At 39.8% G+C, this 20,758-nt stretch overlaps 1 protein-coding gene across 2 annotated transcripts in view; it reads right to left on the bottom strand.

The window, feature by feature from the left end:
• Positions 1–20,758, bottom strand: part of LMBRD1 (LMBR1 domain containing 1) — a 53,269-nt gene that overhangs the window by 19,480 nt on the left and 13,031 nt on the right. For both annotated transcript variants that reach the window (XM_014937065.1, XM_014937057.1), the window contains exons 4-7: positions 19,356–19,453; positions 18,312–18,379; positions 11,980–12,068; positions 5,172–5,245 (exon numbers count right to left, since the gene is read on the bottom strand). In XM_014937065.1, coding sequence (XP_014792551.1) covers positions 5,172–5,245; positions 11,980–12,068; positions 18,312–18,379; positions 19,356–19,453 — 329 coding nt within the window. The remainder of the gene's footprint in view (positions 1–5,171; positions 5,246–11,979; positions 12,069–18,311; positions 18,380–19,355; positions 19,454–20,758) is intronic.

Here is a 20,758-nt window from a genome sequence, read left to right as displayed (position 1 = left end):
ATCCTTTGGTCTCTTGCAGACTCAGCACCATACGCTATTTCAGCCTGGCCAAACTCTAACCCATGGCCAGGTGAGGGAACAGCCTTCCTTAGCAGCTGCCCCGTGTGTTAATGGTCACGCAGAAGCACAAGTCATAGAACAGGTGAAGTTGAGGCAAGTTGTACAATCATGTTTTACAAGAGTTGCAGCAAGCAACTACTTCAGAGATAAATCTTTGAGTATTTAAAAGATCTTAGAAGGTTTTCCATTGGGAACCATCACTGTTAATTTAAGATTTTTAAATGGCACAAGCTACCAAAGACTTCACCTGAAGAGGGTGCATTACGAAGGCATGAACACCTAATAAGCAACCAAGATCAGGCTTAAGCACACCTATCAGTTGGAAGCACAGAAAAAACACAGTGAAATGAATATAGCAGATGTCTTTAGGACAGACTTAAATGACTTAAAGCTAACTTTGAACACCTACTGCAAAAAACCTGAAACCATCAGGCACCATTGTTTAGTTAGAAATTAATTGTGTTTCACTTTTCTGTATCTGCTACCTCAACTAATAACAGACAGTCTAACCCTTAACTTGTGGCCCAAACAGGACAGAGACTCCTAGTTAGGGATCAAGCAGAAGAGAGAAATTGTTTGTGACTGCTTCAGTACACAACCAGCACTGTAACTCAAAGGAGTTTACCAACTTTTCCTACTTAAAGTTTTTCAAGGATTAACCTTGTGATTTCAAGACACTCTCAGACAGTACTTGCACAGCACAGCAGAAAGACCCCCTATTCCATTTGTTTTTACAGGGCCATAGATCAAGCAAATACTGCTTTTAAATGCTATCACTGAGGTGTTTTAAAAGGTACATATATAATCCTGTGCAGAAAGTGTAGAAATTAATGCTGACAAACATTTCTTTCATAGCACTGCCCTCTAGTGAAGTCACACCAAACAACTCAAAAAAGTGATAGCACTCCATTTATTGTTAGATCACTATAGAGGAGACATAAGAAACGTTCATAGCTTTAACAAATATTCAAATTCCTATTTTCTTATAACAGGTTGTTTAAGGACTTTATCTGAAAGTGTGACCATAAAAGACAAAATGCTCAATTCTAACAACTAGACCCTGATCAAATACGCATCTATTCAAGTCTAAACCCAACTATACTGCATATCCTAAACTAGAGTTAGGACAAGCAAGTGAAAAGCAAGTTAGTTTATTTCAATATGAAGGTCCCACAAAAAACCCTATCCATTTCAAGAACATTTTGCTATAGAAGAGATTTTTCTGTATTCATAGCCTAATCAGCTTTTTATTTCAATTATGTTAAGCACAATGGAAATCGTATTACTATACCTTCCATCCCTCACAGCAACTGAGAGAGGTCACAACTGATAGAGGATAGAATCGATATCATTCAGTTGCTTACCCTAAGCCCTGTTTCATAAGGACACAATGTGCCCTGGTCAGAATTGCTTCTGCTGGAGCGTTAAGCAAGTCCAATGAAGTACCCTCAGATGTGGTACACGCAGGTGTCACACCAACACAGGCAACACTTTGGAGTTTGCAGAAGTAGGACTGCACCTTCTTCTTGAAACTGCACCTTTGTTCTCTGTGCACCTTGACTGCACAGTCCTCTTGAAGAGCAGTCTCATTCCCCAAGTGACAGCCATCTACTTTCTCACATAAAAGAAATCTCCTCCTGTCTCTGGCTATCTACACAACACTGTTCTAAAGAAAAACTGGAATTCAAGAATCTTATTTCCAGAACACCATTACATAGCAAAGAGTGACAGTGGTTCACACATCTTCCCAGATTTGTGAAAAGTGTTTAGGAGGCTTATCTCCTTTACATCTGAAGATGGCAGACCATCTTGTGGACAGGTTTTTGGTTTGGTGGGGGTGTTTTGTTGGTTTCTGGTTGGTTTTGGTTGTTTTTTTTTTAAAAGCATAGCCCATACACCTTGCAAAAATCATTGAATATGTTAACCAATAAAACTTCAGTTCTTTCATGGGAAGTTTTAGTATCCAATCTTGAGTTGCTAAAAGGGAGCTTAATCAGACATGCTTATAAAAAAAGTCTCAAAGCATGGAACAAAGAGACCCAACTGAACCAGTATGTAGCATACAGCATTTCCTGCGTGATCAGTTGTACACTACAGCAACAGTCCCCCAAATACCTGTTCATCCATTTCTCTAACACTCATCACTACAGTATCTTGTGTATTCACCTTCAGTTTTCATATTAATTTTTGAATCTTGATGGTGGAGAGGAAACATTACCTCATTTATCAATGTTTAAGTGGACAATGCAATCAAGGTTTCTAAGATGCAGAAACCAAGTCTAACAGCCTCTATACTACAGCATGTTTTTCTACCATGCCAGTAAACTTGTGCTTGCTGGACATATCTTCTGTAAAAAAAGTCAACTCTGACTCAGCTGTGATACTGAACGTAACTATGATGCCAGCTGCCATCTTCTGCATTGCTCCATCAGGCTTGGAAGAGCACTAACAACCAAAAGATTAACCTCCTTTCAAGCTACAACTCTAAACGAAGTACAAAACTATCATTGATCTGGCAGCTTAATATCTACAGTTCTCCAAGGCTGCAGCAGCAATCAGGCTGTTAAAACAAAGGACACGCAAACGGGTGTGCTTTTTGTTATTTACTGCTTCACAGAGAAGCAAATATAATCAAATCACTACATTTCTTTTATAGTTAAGAATTGACATTGAAGTGATTAAGTGGTAATGATGATGAATGCTACTAACTTGTAGATTTCTCACTAACTGTTTGATGTCTACTTAAAAGAAAAATCAGTAGCAAATGACTGATTTTAAGGTTAGAAAGATTATAAAAGGCTTCAGGCTTTTTGGCTGTTAAAGTCAACTGCAAGAAAAGCAAATCATACTCTGGCCAAAAATCAGGTGTGAAGAGGTCATTCAATTTGTCAGTACAGAAACTGAGCTTTAACACCTCCTTGCTCAGGATGGAGGAAGAAGGATCACTTCGCAGTTTCATAAGAAATCAAACTATGCTTATTAATTGTTTTGGAAAAATTACCGAGCCAATTATAATCATCCTTCAAGGACATGCTAAATGAGATGCACAAGATCACTCAAAAGTTAATCTGCCTATCATTGTGTGAGTAATATGTTATTCTGCCTGGAATTCAAACAGCAATCTGGAGCTGACAAAACTATTGTATTAATACCTAAGGCAATGTAAAACCATTTCAATGCAAAATACATTAATGAAAGAATAGATGCAAAATACATTATCTGTGAAACTGTTTCAAACCAAGCACTGCAGCCCTAACATTTTCTTCTTATATTTCCCATTTATAGACATGGAAAGCTGTCAGTCTAAAGCATCAAGGTCAGCAGCAGCAGGACTTTGCACTGTAAGTTTGCTACACTCTGTAAAAAGTTTTAAGTTTTGGGAAAATTTAGACAATTCAGTTCCATGCCCACCTCCTGATTAAACAAGTACCTTAGGAAGAGAAACTGCAATGGAATGGCTATAGTAAAAATGAGAAACTAAGCTAATAGAACATATGCTTGCAGGGAAAATGTAAGAGGCAACTTGAGAATTTACTGTTACAGAATTAAGCCGCCAAAGGACTTGTCAAATACAAAGATGTCTGCTCTAGCTTGTTCTTACAGACCATCTTCAAAGTGTTCAGCCTCATGCTGGACACTTCATCTCCCTTTGCAATTGAGAGTTAGAGAAGCTCTGGTTTCCCTATAGAAGGCTAACGCTACTGGAGGAGATACAGACTGGAGAACCCCACAGCCAGACACTGGTACAGGTCCAGAGAAGCCACACTTCCACATTCTGCAGGACTGTCCCAAATGTCATCACAGGGAAAGTCAAACAGAACAAGCCAATTTATTTTCCACTTGAAGTGTGAAGATCCGAGATCCTCTCTCTCAACACTCCTTTTACTCCTCAGTCATCCTCCTTGCATCTCATTCTACTCTCATTTGAATGACATGGTATTAAGAAATGCCATAAAACATTTAATTTGCTCCTTTATTCAAATATTAGCTGTTGACTCCTGAAGGGATTTCCTAGCAACCAAAAAACTTGAATTCAAACCAAATTCTTGCAATAGTTCTTGCTTTTAACCAAGAGCATCTGCAAAGACATGGACCATCTTCTGTATTAAGTCATCACTGAAAATAGTTTTGAGGAAGCCCTGACCTTCCCTGGGAGAAGCAACTTTTTAACTCCTTAAGCCGGTAATTTCTGTTAGTACCCTCCCAGTGATTTACCTTCAGGGATGAGATGCTCTCAGATTCAGTGTATATTATTAATCCCTCCCCAAATTTCTAGGTAGTATTTCACAGAAATTGAGGAACTCGGGAATTTTCCATACCAAGTAAGTTTTATCTCTTTAGCATCTTCAGCTTTAACAGTGAATTTCATGTTATCCCACTCACAAACTGCAGAGAAACTCACAGCTCAGCAGCAAAATTCTTTATTTTTCCCCAAACCATGAGACAAGATCTTTTCTGTATGTATCATTAGGTCAAATTTAGTGACCAGATTTTGATGTTTGAAGCCATAGGAAATGAGAAGTAGCAGGCTAGTATAATGACAACCATTGAACGAAGAGCAGCCTTTTACAAAGAGACAGTTATGATTAAGAACATTTTGTATACATCTTTGTGAATCAAGTTATTCTGCCAGACTTTTCATTGTAAAGCCTTGTAAAGATAAAAACACCAGTGGAGAAAAGTCGCAGTAAAGGTTATATTCAGCATTATAGACTGACCAGACTAAGCCTAAGTCACGCCATAGTTCCATGAATAAAGAAAAAGCAGTATTTAGTTCTCCACTGCTGGAGGGAAAAAGAGAGAGACCTAAAGCCAGGAGGAGTCAGTGAATGTGTTACAAGCCATAAGGAATCATGTGACATCTCCTTGCAGAAACATTAAGTCTGATCTGTGCTTAAGTACTGAAACAGCGGTTCTTAAACTTGCTGTAAAACTTTATTCCTCTCATTCCAAGAACTTAGTACTTCTAAGTGTTGAAACCATGAGAATGCAAAGCTAGAAGACACAGTTGAAGCTACTTAGCATGATGACCATTTTCTGTACAGGTTTAGTCTGCCATAACTGCAAGTATCATAGATGTAAAGAGCTGAAACATTTGCAAAAGAACTTACTGTGTAAGTGATAGCTGCCAACATCCCAATCACAGTCAAGGAACTAATGGAAAACGAAAGAGCAGTCAGGCCATCTGCAAAAGAAAGAAAAGCCTATTTAAAATTACTACAGTAGAAGAACATTTATTCCTGAATTAACATCCTGAAGATATTTAAGTTCATTAGAGTGAAGAAAAAAACTGAGCCATAGTTACCAGCCATTAACAACTCCAATGAAAAATTCACCTACTGCCACATCTTTTTGGCAGCAGTAGATCCTCCTACAACACTGCAAGCAGCAGGACAGCCATTTCCCTAGTGCTCCAAGTTCACAGACATTGCATTCAGACAAATGGTTAAACAGCTACTAAGGAACTTGCCCCCACAGCTGTCTAAGGCCTGTTCAAGACTTTCTGGCCTCCACAGGGTGCTGTGGCAATTTTCACATTGTTTTGTTTGTTACCTCCTGATTTCTTATAATAAAGCACTATCCAGAGAATTAGGCAAGCATACATCCTTCAGGCTGTGGGCTTTCCTTCCCTCAGACTGTGTACACCCAGATATACAAACTGGAAAAGGTGAGGTAACTGAGGAGTCACTGTAGCCTTATTACCGCTCGAGAAATAAAAGGATAATAGAAGAAAAGTATCAAACTCTTCCCCCAAAGGCAAACCCTCCTGAATACTCACGTGTATTTTTTCCACAACAGCCCTGTCCCTAACCTCACTCTGCAGGACATCATAGGACAAGCTTCTTTTGTTAAATAATAGTTACTATGTTTCCATGATACAATAGAAATTCACTTCAAGGAATCAATTTCATGTTTGCACCCAGTCATAATAACTAAGCTACTACTAAACCTTCTACCCGTGTCCTCCCTTCCCTCCAGTTAATTCAAGAGCTTAGAGAACAGTAACTTATTCCTCCTCACACAGAATTAGCCAGTTTCTATCCAAGAGCTAGTTTCTGTTCCTTACCTGAACACAGCATCAAGCACTCACAAACTGAGAAATCCTGTTAGAGTTATCCTCTATGAGAAACTGCATCTTTCTTCCGACCAACCCTACAGGTCTCCTTTCAAAAATACCAAAGCCCAATCCAACAACCAAATCCAACTTCACAGCTCAAATCTCTCCTTTGCTATTTTTACTAGATAATACCAAACAACTTTCCCAAAGCTAAGAGCAATATGTTCTAAATTTCAAATACCACAGCTATATTTAAAACCAGAAAAAACCCTCCAGCACTATTCCCCCTTTAGTACTTGCAAAAAGTTTTACCTATATTCTTAGGTTAATGGGGAAAACCTCACATGTAAGTGGCATCTGTTTCTAATGTACTTCACACAATTGTGTGTAATTCACACAATGTACTTTAACACCATATTCGATGATCCTCCTGCACATACATTTGAAAGCAGCATTTAATATCAACATTGAGAAACTAACTGGCTGAAAAATTGATAGTTTTATACTAGGAGTATATTATCAGGCTCTGCCTCAGTGGATGAGTTGGTGTTCCTTTTATAATCCCACTAGAGACTGAATAGGCATAGAACAAACATCCAAAATTGAGATCTTTGTATTTCTTGGGCTAACTGCAGAAAGACAAAAGGGTAAGTTAACACAAAACCAGGGCAATGTGTACAAGTGAAGATAACAGGCAAGAGTTTTGTCCTCCTTTCTCCAGCATCTGAAACATGAAAGAAGCTTTTGCAACAATACCAGCTGGGACTGGCTGGCTGGGGAGTAGCTCTCCAAAAGCCTGGGGGTGTGGGCAGACAGCACCCTGCAGATAAGGCACTGTGCAGGAATCAGACAGCACCAGGGGCTGGATCAGCCGGAGCATCCCCATCTGTTCAGGGAAGGGACCACACAGGGAATGCTGCAACCGGCACTGAGGCCCCACTACAGGCAAGACAGATGAATCTGAGCAAGTTGCAGGCAGATCTAAGGCAGTCAGAGGCTGGAACACATGCTGTGCAGAGAAGTTGAGGGAACTTGTTCAGCCTGGATCACAGAGAGCTTTGGAGAGCCCTAACACAGCCTGCCTGCTTGTCAGAGGGCGAGACCTGGCTCTTCAGCAGTGCGCAGCAGTGGAGTGCGAGGCAGCGGGCGACAGCGTGTGTATCCACACTGAATAAGAGGAGAAATTCTGTTTCACCATGAGATTCAAGTCTCCATCCTTCCAGGCTTTCCAAGAGCTAGTTCATAACACCCTGAGCAGCCTGTTCTGACCTTACTGCCTCCTTTGTGCAGGAGATTGGACTAGATGACCTAAAGTCTCTTGAGTCTGAACCTTCCTGTGAAATTAAAAGTCACAAGAGAATGCTGGCAGAGGAAGAAGTCAAAACCAGGATTCCACATCGCAACCCAGCATCTTCATGATGAAGCTTTCCTAGAAGTAAGCACTAGCTATAGTACACTTTCATATCAAGGACATGTGCAGACATATCAATGACACCCATATCAAGGTAGCTTAGAAAAATTAGCTTACATCTCGGTCAACCACTGTCACTGCCAGTATAAACAGTTTAAGAAGCATTTTATTCTATGCTGTCAGTTAGAATCTTTGAAGTAAGAGAAACAAACAAGTAGGCAGCCAAAATTCTGAAAAAACTATGGACTTGTCCTCCTTATCTCCTGCGGCGAGACCCAGACACAGACCAATTTGATCATGCTGAAGCCCACTTTATTGTTTTAACACACTCTTTTATATCTTTCTTACAAACGTGTGTCCATGTATAATTGGTTCACTTAAAGTCCAACAGTTCATGAGTGGATGACTTCCTCCTCCTCTGTTCTCTGCAGTAACTTCAGTAACTTTCCTCTGCTGGCTTCTGACAGGTCCTTAATCTTATTTACTCCCTTCTTCTCCAGACTCTCAGGCCTCTCCAAGGACACACAGATGTCTGCACAAGGCCGATGCTAAGGCTCCCACGGATGAGCCAAGGTCTCCCACAATCTCCTACGCCTGCAAGCACAGCTCACAGCACCTATCATGATGAACAAGAAGGGCTTCTTCAAGTACATAAGTGACAAGAGGAAAACAAGGCAAAATGTGGGTCTACTACTGAGTGGCCCTGGCAACACAGGTGATGGAAAGGGCCAAAGTACTGAATGCCTTCTTTAGCTCAGTCTTTACTAGCAAGATCAGACTTCAGGAAACCCAGGCCCAAGACAACAGGGCAGAAGGCTTTAAAGATGATGCACCCTTGGTCCCGGTTTGAAGTAAAACTGAACCAATTTCCTGCTCTGTAATTTTACATTTTAGCCAGGCCTCTTCCAACTCTCTGAAATCAACAGCGTATTGTGGAGAAAACTGCTCCTTCTCAGAGTATCAGACCCATGTTTGTGCTCTATGCCCAGGAACGGGGTGCAGAGAGGCCCTTGCTTATCCTTATTGTTAGAACAACCAAGGGCAGCCAATTTTCGTTCTTTGCCCCATTAGAGGGTCAGAAACAGAAAAATGCAGAGGGGTCACATCTGTGGGGAGGAGGGGACAGGAGAGGGGACCCAAACCTGACCAACAGGGTATTCCACCCCATCTGCACCATGCTTGGTATAAAACACTCTTTTAGGGGGTGGGGAAAGAGGGAGGAAGGGCCCCTGTCAGTCTGGTTTTGGTAAATCGAGCCAAACCCACGACAGCAGGAGAGGTTGAGAATACTTAAGCAAACTGGACAAAGCATCCCAGAGGGGATGTACCAAGTATTGATGAGTTTCATTGCAGGGAACTTTTACTCAGGACAAAATGCCTAGAATAATACAGAATATGACTATACCAAGGCTCATAGCACTATATTCTAAAACATTCAGACAGAAGCCAGTATCCTGATTCATAGCAAGAATTAGGCACAATTATTAGAATACTTATGCATTTGGATGAATGCTTGTTAGGTAACTTTTAGTTACCAGTTTTCTGATATATCTGAAAAGTGATACCAAGTCTGCTTCAGCTCACCTATAAAACTTTCTTCACACCTTTGCTCTGAAAACACTCTGGCTAAATACACGAACTGTGTAAGGTAAAGGTAAAACACAACTTCTTGGAGTTTGGCCTTCACAATAGTTCTTTATAGCCGTTGCATAAAGAACAACAAATGTAAACAAAAAAGTTTTAGAAAAGGTCAATACTGGGAGAACAAAGGGAAAAAATCCTAACACCCATAGGATTTTCCTGTCTAAATAGTCAAAGCTACTTATAAAATAACCTTGTTCTTACAGTGAACAGTAGTATCATGTTTAGTAAGGTATGCACTCAAAAACTGTTATACAAGATACACACCATACTGAAGTTCACTGATTTTAAGGTATCAAAGTAACAGAAGACTCCATGGAAAAAATTACCTTTCCCTCCCCACGATTAACATCCTAAGACACAACACCAGAATCCTTTTCAAATGGGGACTGTACTGAAAGCAGACACTACCAGCATCTCCTCCTTTGTGCAGGAGATTGGACTAGATGACCTAAAGTCTCTTGAGTCTGAACCTTCCTGTGAAATTAAAAGTCACAAGAGAATGCTGGCAGAGGAAGAAGTCAAAACCAGGATTCCACATCGCAACCCAGCATCTTCATGATGAAGCTTTCCTAGAAGTAAGCACTAGCTATAGTACACTTTCATATCAAGGACATGTGCAGACATATCAATGACACCCATATCAAGGTAGCTTAGAAAAATTAGCTTACATCTCGGTCAACCACTGTCACTGCCAGTATAAACAGTTTAAGAAGCATTTTATTCTATGCTGTCAGTTAGAATCTTTGAAGTAAGAGAAACAAACAAGTAGGCAGCCAAAATTCTGAAAAAACTATGGACTTGTCCTCCTTATCTCCTGCGGCGAGACCCAGACACAGACCAATTTGATCATGCTGAAGCCCACTTTATTGTTTTAACACACTCTTTTATATCTTTCTTACAAACGTGTGCCCATGTATAATTGGTTCACTTAAAGTCCAACAGTTCATGAGTGGATGACTTCCTCCTCCTCTGTTCTCTGCAGTAACTTCAGTAACTTTCCTCTGCTGGCTTCTGACAGGTCCTTAATCTTATTTACTCCCTTCTTCTCCAGACTCTCAGGCCTCTCCAAGGACACACAGATGTCTGCACAAGGCCGATGCTAAGGCTCCCACGGATGAGCCAAGGTCTCCCACAATCTCCTACGCCTGCAAGCACAGCTCACAGCACCTATCATGATGAACAAGAAGGGCTTCTTCAAGTACATAAGTGACAAGAGGAAAACAAGGCAAAATGTGGGTCTACTACTGAGTGGCCCTGGCAACACAGGTGATGGAAAGGGCCAAAGTACTGAATGCCTTCTTTAGCTCAGTCTTTACTAGCAAGATCAGACTTCAGGAAACCCAGGCCCAAGACAACAGGGCAGAAGGCTTTAAAGATGATGCACCCTTGGTCCCGGTTTGAAGTAAAACTGAACCAATTTCCTGCTCTGTAATTTTACATTTTAGCCAGGCCTCTTCCAACTCTCTGAAATCAACAGCGTATTGTGGAGAAAACTGCTCCTTCTCAGAGTATCAGACCCATGTTTGTGCTCCATGCCCAGGAACGGGGTGCAGAGAGGCCCTTGCTTATCCTTATTGTTAGAACAACCAAGGGCAGCCAATTTTCGTTCTTTGCCCCATTAGAGGGTCAGAAACAGAAAAATGCAGAGGGGTCACATCTGTGGGGAGGAGGGGACAGGAGAGGGGACCCAAACCTGACCAACAGGGTATTCCACCCCATCTGCACCATGCTTGGTATAAAACACTCTTTTAGGGGGTGGGGAAAGAGGGAGGAAGGGCCCCTGTCAGTCTGGTTTTGGTAAATCGAGCCAAACCCACGACAGCAGGAGAGGTTGAGAATACTTAAGCAAACTGGACAAAGCATCCCAGAGGGGATGTACCAAGTATTGATGAGTTTCATTGCAGGGAACTTTTACTCAGGACAAAATGCCTAGAATAATACAGAATATGACTATACCAAGGCTCATAGCACTATATTCTAAAACATTCAGACAGAAGCCAGTATCCTGATTCATAGCAAGAATTAGGCACAATTATTAGAATACTTATGCATTTGGATGAATGCTTGTTAGGTAACTTTTAGTTACCAGTTTTCTGATATATCTGAAAAGTGATACCAAGTCTGCTTCAGCTCACCTATAAAACTTTCTTCACACCTTTGCTCTGAAAACACTCTGGCTAAATACACGAACTGTGTAAGGTAAAGGTAAAACACAACTTCTTGGAGTTTGGCCTTCACAATAGTTCTTTATAGCCGTTGCATAAAGAACAACAAATGTAAACAAAAAAGTTTTAGAAAAGGTCAATACTGGGAGAACAAAGGGAAAAAATCCTAACACCCATAGGATTTTCCTGTCTAAATAGTCAAAGCTACTTATAAAATAACCTTGTTCTTACAGTGAACAGTAGTATCATGTTTAGTAAGGTATGCACTCAAAAACTGTTATACAAGATACACACCATACTGAAGTTCACTGATTTTAAGGTATCAAAGTAACAGAAGACTCCATGGAAAAAATTACCTTTCCCTCCCCACGATTAACATCCTAAGACACAACACCAGAATCCTTTTCAAATGGGGACTGTACTGAAAGCAGACACTACCAGCATCTCCTCTCTCTACTTTAAAGATAATTCCTTTTTTTATTGTCTGAACAGAAACAGAACAACTTATTGCAAAGATTTAGTGTGAGCAGCTAAAGATAGAAAACTGTCACCAAGAAAGCTGTGTTGTTCAATCAATGACAAGTGTGCCAAAATAAGTTAGTAGCAAGTTACATAAAGTTCAGAACAAATCCCAAACTTACGACTGCTTCCGAATTCTTCAAACAAGAGCTTCACTTTCTCCCATTCTGTGGAGTTTTTCTTGTTGGGAATATCCAAAGGAACAAAAGCACTGTAACAAAGCACAAGATCTCACTTACCCTAATTAGTCAAATAAAAAAAAATTCTACTTCCAAGAAAACAGAAACCCACTTACTCCTGAAGAAAAATTGTATTATGTTACATTTAAAAAATTCTGAAGGCAATGTTTAATATAATTCACATTCCTTCAAATGCTTTATTTAGATCAGCAGAGTACATGTGTACGTGTGTGCAGTCAGGTCTGAGGTCAATGAACAAGTAATTTTCTATTTAGCAGTACTAGCAGAGGTAAGGACCCAACACTCAAGCATCATTAAATGATGTATTAATCTAATTTACTATCCTGGTTTGACTCGTGTGCAGAGGAGCAAAAAGACTTTAAGTATCAATTGAGACATATTCTCTTATAAATCCACACTTCTGGAAGCTAGAATAAAACAATTAACAATTCCCACACCAAGCATTAATTAAAGATTAAAGAGGCATGTTTATCTTCCATTATTACAAGTATAATAATATCAGATCTTCTGCATTCCATTCTTGGTTCTGTAGTTGGCCCAGAGAACTGCAGAGAAGATCATTAGCTATTTTTGATCTCCCAATAAGCAGGGACTAGCAGAGAGTGCTCAGAAGGATGTCAGGTAGAACAGTTGCCCAGCTGATAGCTTCCTGCTGTCACCCTCCCCAGCTGAAGTCCAACAGTAAGAGTAACTCTTTAGCATAGCCAGAGAAAAGACAGCTAGTTCTGTAACAGCTGGAAAACCAGTACCTCCATACCAGTCTGAAACCATAGCTTCCAGACAGGAAACAGAATGCCAACAAGGCACCAGGAAGTCAGACGTGAAAAGAAACATTTTAGGTAAAGAACATGAGAACCCAAACCAACCTCCATAAAGAAGGCTCACAGGTACTTTTTAGACTTTTCCAAGAAAATACATAATTAGATCCCTGCTTCAAGACCCAACAACAAAGGAATAACAAATACGCATCTTCCAGGACTATGTTTCAAACTTCAAGAACAGAACATGAGCGTGTGTTTCAGAGGTTAGTGCTAAACTAAGTCCACTTATAAGTTTCACATCAAAACCAGAACAGTACACTGCAAAATTAATAAAAATTAAAACCTTAACTTTTTAGAAGTTTGATTTTTTGCTTCTTGGCTGTGCAAGAGACAGATTAAGGCTAGCATTTACTTAAGTTGATACATGTTTGCTGACTTTAGATTTTGTTCTTGTATCTACATTTAGAAGCAATTCATTCTGTAAAACAGCATCCAGGCAAAAAAAAAAATAAAAAATATCAAGACAAGTATTAAAGCCATGCAAGGCAAAATTTCTACTTCAAGAGAGAGCAACACAAACAACTGCAGGTTTATTTGCTAGAAAGGGTCACAATAGGAGACTCTGGGAAACTAAGGGAGCTCAAGCCCTTTTATGTTAGCACCAGTGTGAATGTGCTATCTGTGGACCACATGCAGGGAACAAATGAGATGGAATAATATCTTAGGATATTCATAACTTGCTTGCCTTCCCCCCTCTTCCTGCCTCCAAGAGCTTTTTTTTTTTAACCAAGACTGCTTACACCCAGCCTGTTGTAATCTACTCCCACCTAACTGATCAGAAGAGAAGCCAAAGTACCACACCACGCACTGTCCTCAGTTAGTGCTCAGCTAAAAGGCAACTGGAGGAGATGGACACCTGATTCTGCTCTGCCTCAAGTTCCATGCACCAAGGGCCTCAGAAAAGAATGCAGGAGCCACAAATTCAGACATTTTAATCCCAAGCAAGCAGGAATCTTAATTTCCCCTTGCAAACAGGGTCCCTCAACTAGCAAGGCCACTTGCACAGGTGGTTGGCCTCTACTTAACAGGCCGAAAAAAGAACAAGACAGTTCCCAAACCTAGCCATCCACAGACCTGTATCCAGCCCACACTCCTCAAAGACCTCTGAAACAGAGCCCATCTATTGCCCCAGCACAGCAAACAGCAGGTCAAGCCTATTCTTCATGCACACTAAGCAGGAAGATATTTAACAAAAGTCTTGGCTATTTCGCTGTGTTCACTTAAATGATCAACACAGCCTGAGGGCCACAGGAGCCATCTCCAGAATGAGAAGTTTCCATGCTAAATAACTCCATTTGTCTGTCATGGCTGCCATGAAATACAAGGCAGCCCACTGAGAGCAAGGGACCAGAGCACAAGGACCAGGCATGGTTTTGAAGGTGTAGCTGAGAGCTGAGTTAATGCAGAGAGAGCTCAGCTGTGAGGAACTCCGCTTGGACACAAAAGAAATTATTAACTGAGGTAATTTTAAAAATAGAAGCAAACTGCTGTGCTGTTTAAAACACACCCTGGGAATATCATGATTAAGATCTAGATCAATATCTGGACTGCAGAACAAGGAAAGTGAATGCAAGGCAGGCAGTTTAAAACCATTAGCTTTCGATAGGGCTAACAACACAGTGCTGTTAGTGATGGGTCAAGGTTGATCCTTGAATCATTAACTGCCACCCTTAGGAAAACAATTTCCAACACACTAAGATTTAAACTCATTTCATTAAAGTGTGTTCTGCTATAATACCATTTGCATAACTATTTATAGGCTAATTAGACATATAATCATAGGTTTTTAAAAACTAATGGTTCTAAAAAATTTAGAGGTAATCAGTTTAATTCCAAACACTGACAGGGAATCATTCCTTTTAGAACCAAATATTCATTAGCCTCAAAAGCAAATATTTTAGTTCAAACCAGACTGCTGTATAAGGGTGCCTTAATGTAGATTGTATTATCTCAAGCCCCTTGGCTCCAGCACATGACAGCTAGAGTATTTACTATATTCAAGGTAAACAGATACATTTCTGAGAAGGGAAAGCACTATTTGTAAATATTCATTCTGCATATTCCAGTATATATTGGTCCTGTATTTTGTTTTTAATGATACTTTGCATCAAGTGATTTGTGTGCAGAGCATTTAAGTGCCACAGCAAGAGACTATGTGCAGAGGGCTAGACTAGGAGGTAGAAATACTGTATCTGTTAACAGGTATAACAATTTGGACAATGGAATACTGCTCATTGAGCTATGGTATCCACTTCAAAAAAAGCTCCAAGATCATCTGGCACAAAACAGACATTATGTTTCCCAAAATTGTCAAATAGATCTCTAGTGGAGCAAGGTAAACATCTAGGTAAGAATAAAATATTCTTGAGATTTGAGGTTAATTCAGCTTTTACGGTTTCTTTGAGGACTGCAGAAAAAAAGGTAGGGACTTCTTGTGTAGAGCTATCTTTAAAGGAACCAGGCTATTTATTGACCTGTTTAAGTTACACAGATCTCTTGCTAAATTAACCAGAGCAGAGGTTCTGATAAGAGACACTAGCCATGCAATCACACAACAGTGACAGACTATTTGTAGGAACTTAGCAGGAAATATTCCAATCCCTCTTGCTCTCCTAACCCGTGTGCATGACAATTCTAGCCCATTAAGCCTGGCCTCCTAAAATTAAATCCAGTATGTACAATTCCCCTCTGTTACAACACTGGTCTGATCCTGACCACAGAAAATCTCCTGCTATTGCCAGGTACAGGCAGTACTGCAAGGTTTGTCTTGACTCCACACGAGGGGCAGGACTGAACGTGGCAGTGTTCAGCTCCAACACATCTCTTCCCCATCGCACTCCGAGGCTGCTGTTTGCCCTGGTTATGCAGGTAGCTGAGCAACTCCAAGACCAATAACTTTTCCATATCAAGCATGTGCATAAACAGTCAGACACCTGCTTTTTTAAAAGATATATAAATAAGTAACTACGCTAGAACCAAAGTTCATTTTTCTTCAGCAGTTACCTCATTTGCTTCCTAAACTGAGCCGTTCAGTCTTGTAGTTTCCCCTTAAAGGGACAGACAAGAATTATATTCTTTGCAGCAGCATCTTAAGTAGCAAGGGTACTTTTTCATTCCAAGGGCATTAGGATGATGACGCTATTTAATTATTACCATCTTAAAAGAAATCAACCTCATATATGTAATAGCAAAAAAAAATGGTTCTGATTAGACCCCAGAAATACTAAAATCCTGATCAGTATGTACAGGAGTCCTGCCCCCTGCAGTAGGTACTCCTGCCCTTTAGGCCAGCGGATTTCAGATCTGTCCCTGTGGAGAATCACCGCTCAGTCACTCCTCAGTCTCAGCCCCAGCACTGCAGCTCCTGCTCTGCTGGTCCCTCTCACCCTCCTGTGGGTGTCAGGGGAACACTGCTGCAATTCACACCTTGGGAAGACTTTAAAGAACAAACAGAAGAGGACAGAGGACAATTAGGAAGTCAAAACCCAAGTTCCATCTCACTGGAAGAGAGGACCAAACATGCTTACAGCTACTGGGGATTCAGATGACACCTCCCAGAGATAATGAGAGATTTCCTAAACCGGATGTATATACGTACCTGTATCTATGCCTGTTGTGTGAGCCAACAGCCCCCAGCACTGCAGCTCCTGCTCTGCTGGTCCCTCTCACCCTCCTGTGGGTGTCAGGGGAACACTGCTGCAATTCACACCTTGGGAAGACTTTAAAGAACAAACAGAAGAGGACAGAGGACAATTAGGAAGTCAAAACCCAAGTTCCATCTCACTGGAAGAGAGGACCAAACATGCTTACAGCTACTGGGGATTCAGATGACACCTCCCAGAGATAATGAGAGATTTCCTAAACCGGATGTATATACGTACCTGTATCTATGCCTGTTGTGTGAGCCAACAGCCAGAGAACCAGCTTTTGTCAGAAGTTTTAGCTTAATCATAGTCTAGAAATATTACTAACTCACACTCCCTTAGTCTCTCATAACAGCAAAGATGTTACTTCTAATTGAAAGAACAGACTTCTTAGAAATGGACCTTAAGTGTTTACAAAACTAGAAACAATATTCCAACAAGGTAGTATACAATTAGAAGCATTAATTTCACTCTAGTTCCTACTTTACACTCCAGTACTTTGATACAGATCATTTTAGCATACATTTTGTAAATTTTATCTACTTCAGTCTCAGCCCCAGCACTGCAGCTCCTGCTCTGCTGGTCCTTCTCACCCTCCTGGGGCAGTGTCAGGGGAACACTGCTGCAATTCACACCTTGGGAAGACTTTAAAGAACAAACAGAAGAGGACAGAGGACAATTAGGAAGTCAAAACCCAAGTTCCATCTCACTGGAAGAGAGGACCAAACATGCTTACAGCTACTGGGGATTCAGATGACACCTCCCAGAGATAATGAGAGATTTCCTAAACCGGATGTATATACGTACCTGTATCTATGCCTGTTGTGTGAGCCAACAGCCAGAGAACCAGCTTTTGTCAGAAGTTTTAGTAATATTTCTAGACTATGATTAAGCTAACTCACACTCCCTTAGTCTCTCATAACAGCAAAGATGTTACTTCTAATTGAAAGAACAGACTTCTTAGAAATGGACCTTAAGTGTTTACAAAACTAGAAACAATATTCCAACAAGGTAGTATACAATTAGAAGCATTAATTTCACTCTAGTTCCTACTTTACACTCCAGTACTTTGATACAGATCATTTTAGCATACATTTTGTAAATTTTATCTACTGCTGCAGTCAAAATGCTAAAAAGCTTATGACACAGCATACATTAGAAACATTCAGTATTGGTATGCATGTCATGCTTCATGCTTATCTTCAACTCAATCTGTAATACTGCTTGGAGTTTCAGAGTGATAGCACTTGCTGCAAACAAGCTACCTACTTCAGTCCTGTCCGCCTTTCAAAGAAAGGCCAGGAAAACCTTTCTCCAAAGGGTACAAGTCTAACCTCACACATATTTACATCCTTCACACAACACTTCCATTCAGGAAAGTACCAAGCACACAACACCACCTCGTATTCCTAAAAGCTGCTTTGAGATGTCCATGAAAACATTTGATAGAGGCAGAAAACAGAAGAGCACAAATATTGTCACTCCCTGTTGAACACCAAGATATCAATCCTGTGGTAAATAAATGCCATAGCCATCATGTTCTTAATGAGCACAAACAGGCAGAGCTTGGAAGCACAAGTACCTCCACAATTAAGAAAACCTTTCTAGCTTCTAGTTTAGCTCCTACTTTTCAAATAACTTAGTTCTCAGATTATTTAAACCCTATTAGAGATTAACTAGATAGTCATTAACACAGAACGAGTGGACCATGATCCACCTTTTTAATCTTGCACAGGACAAAGTTCTACTTAGTATATACCCACTAATGTTTGACCCAACAAATACTCACCCAATTAAGAGAAGAACTGCACAAATTGTGATGAATCCCAGAGTATATTTGAGTGCAGTTTTAACCTGCTGTATATTAAAGAAAAAGTTAATATATTAACATAAAATAAATCCAAAGGGATTTGTCCAACAAGTTATGGCAAAGCATACTTAGCATAACAAGTGTTAGACAAAAGAAGCTCCACGGAAAACATGAATCATTTTAGAAACAAGTCAGAAGAACATATTTTTGAAGAGTCTCATGGCTTGAGAACTATGAACAATTACACTGAATTATGCTTCTATGATAAGCTATATGCTTGAGCAGCTGTGGCCAGAAGCCAGGGTACATTTATTTCATGCAAATACACTCAAAGAAAATTCTTATTACCAATGCTTTATATTATAGTTATAATTAGAAGTCTTTATTATGTTGAGGTTGCAACCAAATAGAGAGGAAATTATTATGATCGATGACTAAACGATTCTTTAAGAAAAATATTTTCATTTGAGAAGATAGAACTTTACTGACATGCATTTACTGTATACTCTGGAATGTTGTGCATGTCAAAAATCTTCAGTGCACTACAAAAATAACCACGTGCCAGCTTCAGGTAAAGTACTATTGCCTACTTGAAGAAAAAATGTGAATGCTGCAAGAAGGAAGAAACTAGATTTGAGTATCTATCTCAGAATCAGTGTAATCTCCCTGTCTGTAAAACCTGTTCATACATGTTTTCTGTTTTAAGGAAAATCTCATCTAAGAAGTTTTCTTAGATGTTTCTTCCTGTATATAAAAGTCACACGCAAAGGAATTTGTAGGAAGCTTAAAGAATTCATGGCAATATAGATTTTAATTACTTCTCTCAGTAAAGTTTCATTTCATGTGAGATCACAGTGCTCAGAGTAACTATGCCAGACTTAAGAGCTATCTCAGTATTTTAAAGGAATGGTAGCAATAGACTTAGAAATGCTACTTCCATTGCAGTATTCAAGTTAGACTGTCATTCTTGCCTGTATTCGTTTGTCTTTTCACTGCTTGGTGCATTTGGTAGAGTGAACTTACTAAGCATGTGTTGCCATCATCTTCTTCCTTCTCTTCGTAATAGAAATAGACAAAGGGAATCCACAGAAAGACGCAGAACAGGATGATGGAGTACAAAGCTAGGAGAAAGAATTTCGTTAAGTGAAAAGACAAAGTTACATTGACACTTCATTTACTGCATAGTAATTCAAAGGAAAGAATCAAACATTAGTTTCACATCATTCTAGCTCTTACTAATTTCAAGCACTGAAAAGTTTAGTAAAATTTACCAGTCAGGGCATGAACTATTCATGTTTTGTGAACTCCAAAGGACTTATAGAATTAACCCTTCCAAACTAAGGATTTCAGATCCACCTTCAATTCAGCAATGATAAAGAGACTAAAAGTAATCATCTACACGCTGGTCACACCCAGGAGCAGCACACTGAGGACAAGGTAGCATAGAGGACAGCAAATAAAAGCAAGCAATGCCACCTAGTAACACAAGTTGTTCACAGAAAAGGTATATACAGAAAAATAGAACCGATTTAAAGCGAAGTTTCAGAGGATGTTCTATTATTAATAGAAGTCCATTATAGATGGAAGGCATGGTCGTATCTCAAGTCACAAAACAGAAATATAGTATAATCTCTTATCATTGCTTTAAATGGGGGACTAAATGAAGGTTGCAACAGGCAGTTACCTGAGTAGCCACTAAATTGAAGCAGTCCCACTGTCATATTGCTTTAATGCACACATGATCTTAAGAGACTCTAAACTAGGTAGTTTAACATAAGTGAAGGGTTAAACTACCACAAGTCTTTACAAACATCAAGAATCTCAAGCTTAATCTTCAGCTCTGTGTATTATAACATGTTATGTGCTTTTTAGGACATGTAGTAAAATCCTTCAGTACTTCAAAAGATCTTATACCATGAATCTTTCAGAAGACTATTAGGAAATTCAAACTATCAAGCAGTGCGTTACAGTGTTGGCACCCCACAAGAAAGGGATCCACCCTAGAAAATGTTACAAGTACCACACAACGAAGACTGCATAAAGCATAAAGTCACCACTTGGAGTAAGTAAAGATACCCAGGACTACAAAAATCCTGTGATCTTTGGCTATTTTTAATCTTTGCCTTATTTTGTATAGTATAGCATATTTTTGCATTATTTGCATATTTGTGAGTTCCCACCAGTGACCAATAAAATCATCTCTAACTTCAGTTGACAGCCTCTTATCTTGGCTAGTGCACTCCTCACAGTACCCATGTGCTTCACAGAAATCTACCTCAGCAATTTTTACCGAAGGTGGTTTAGAAGCCAAATAAAGTATCAACATCTGGAACCTAAATATGAATGAGAAAATTATTTCTAAACAGAACTTATCCTTTGGAAAAAATATTTCAAGGTGTTAGAGGCACCTACTGTTGAGACTGCTA

The sequence above is a fragment of the Calidris pugnax genome, unplaced genomic scaffold (genome assembly GCF_001431845.1).
Source record: "Calidris pugnax isolate Ruff unplaced genomic scaffold, ASM143184v1 scaffold12, whole genome shotgun sequence".
Taxonomy (NCBI): Eukaryota; Metazoa; Chordata; class Aves; order Charadriiformes; family Scolopacidae; genus Calidris; species Calidris pugnax.
Note: the sequence above shows the minus strand (reverse complement) of the source record. Positions and strands in the feature narration are given on the sequence as shown.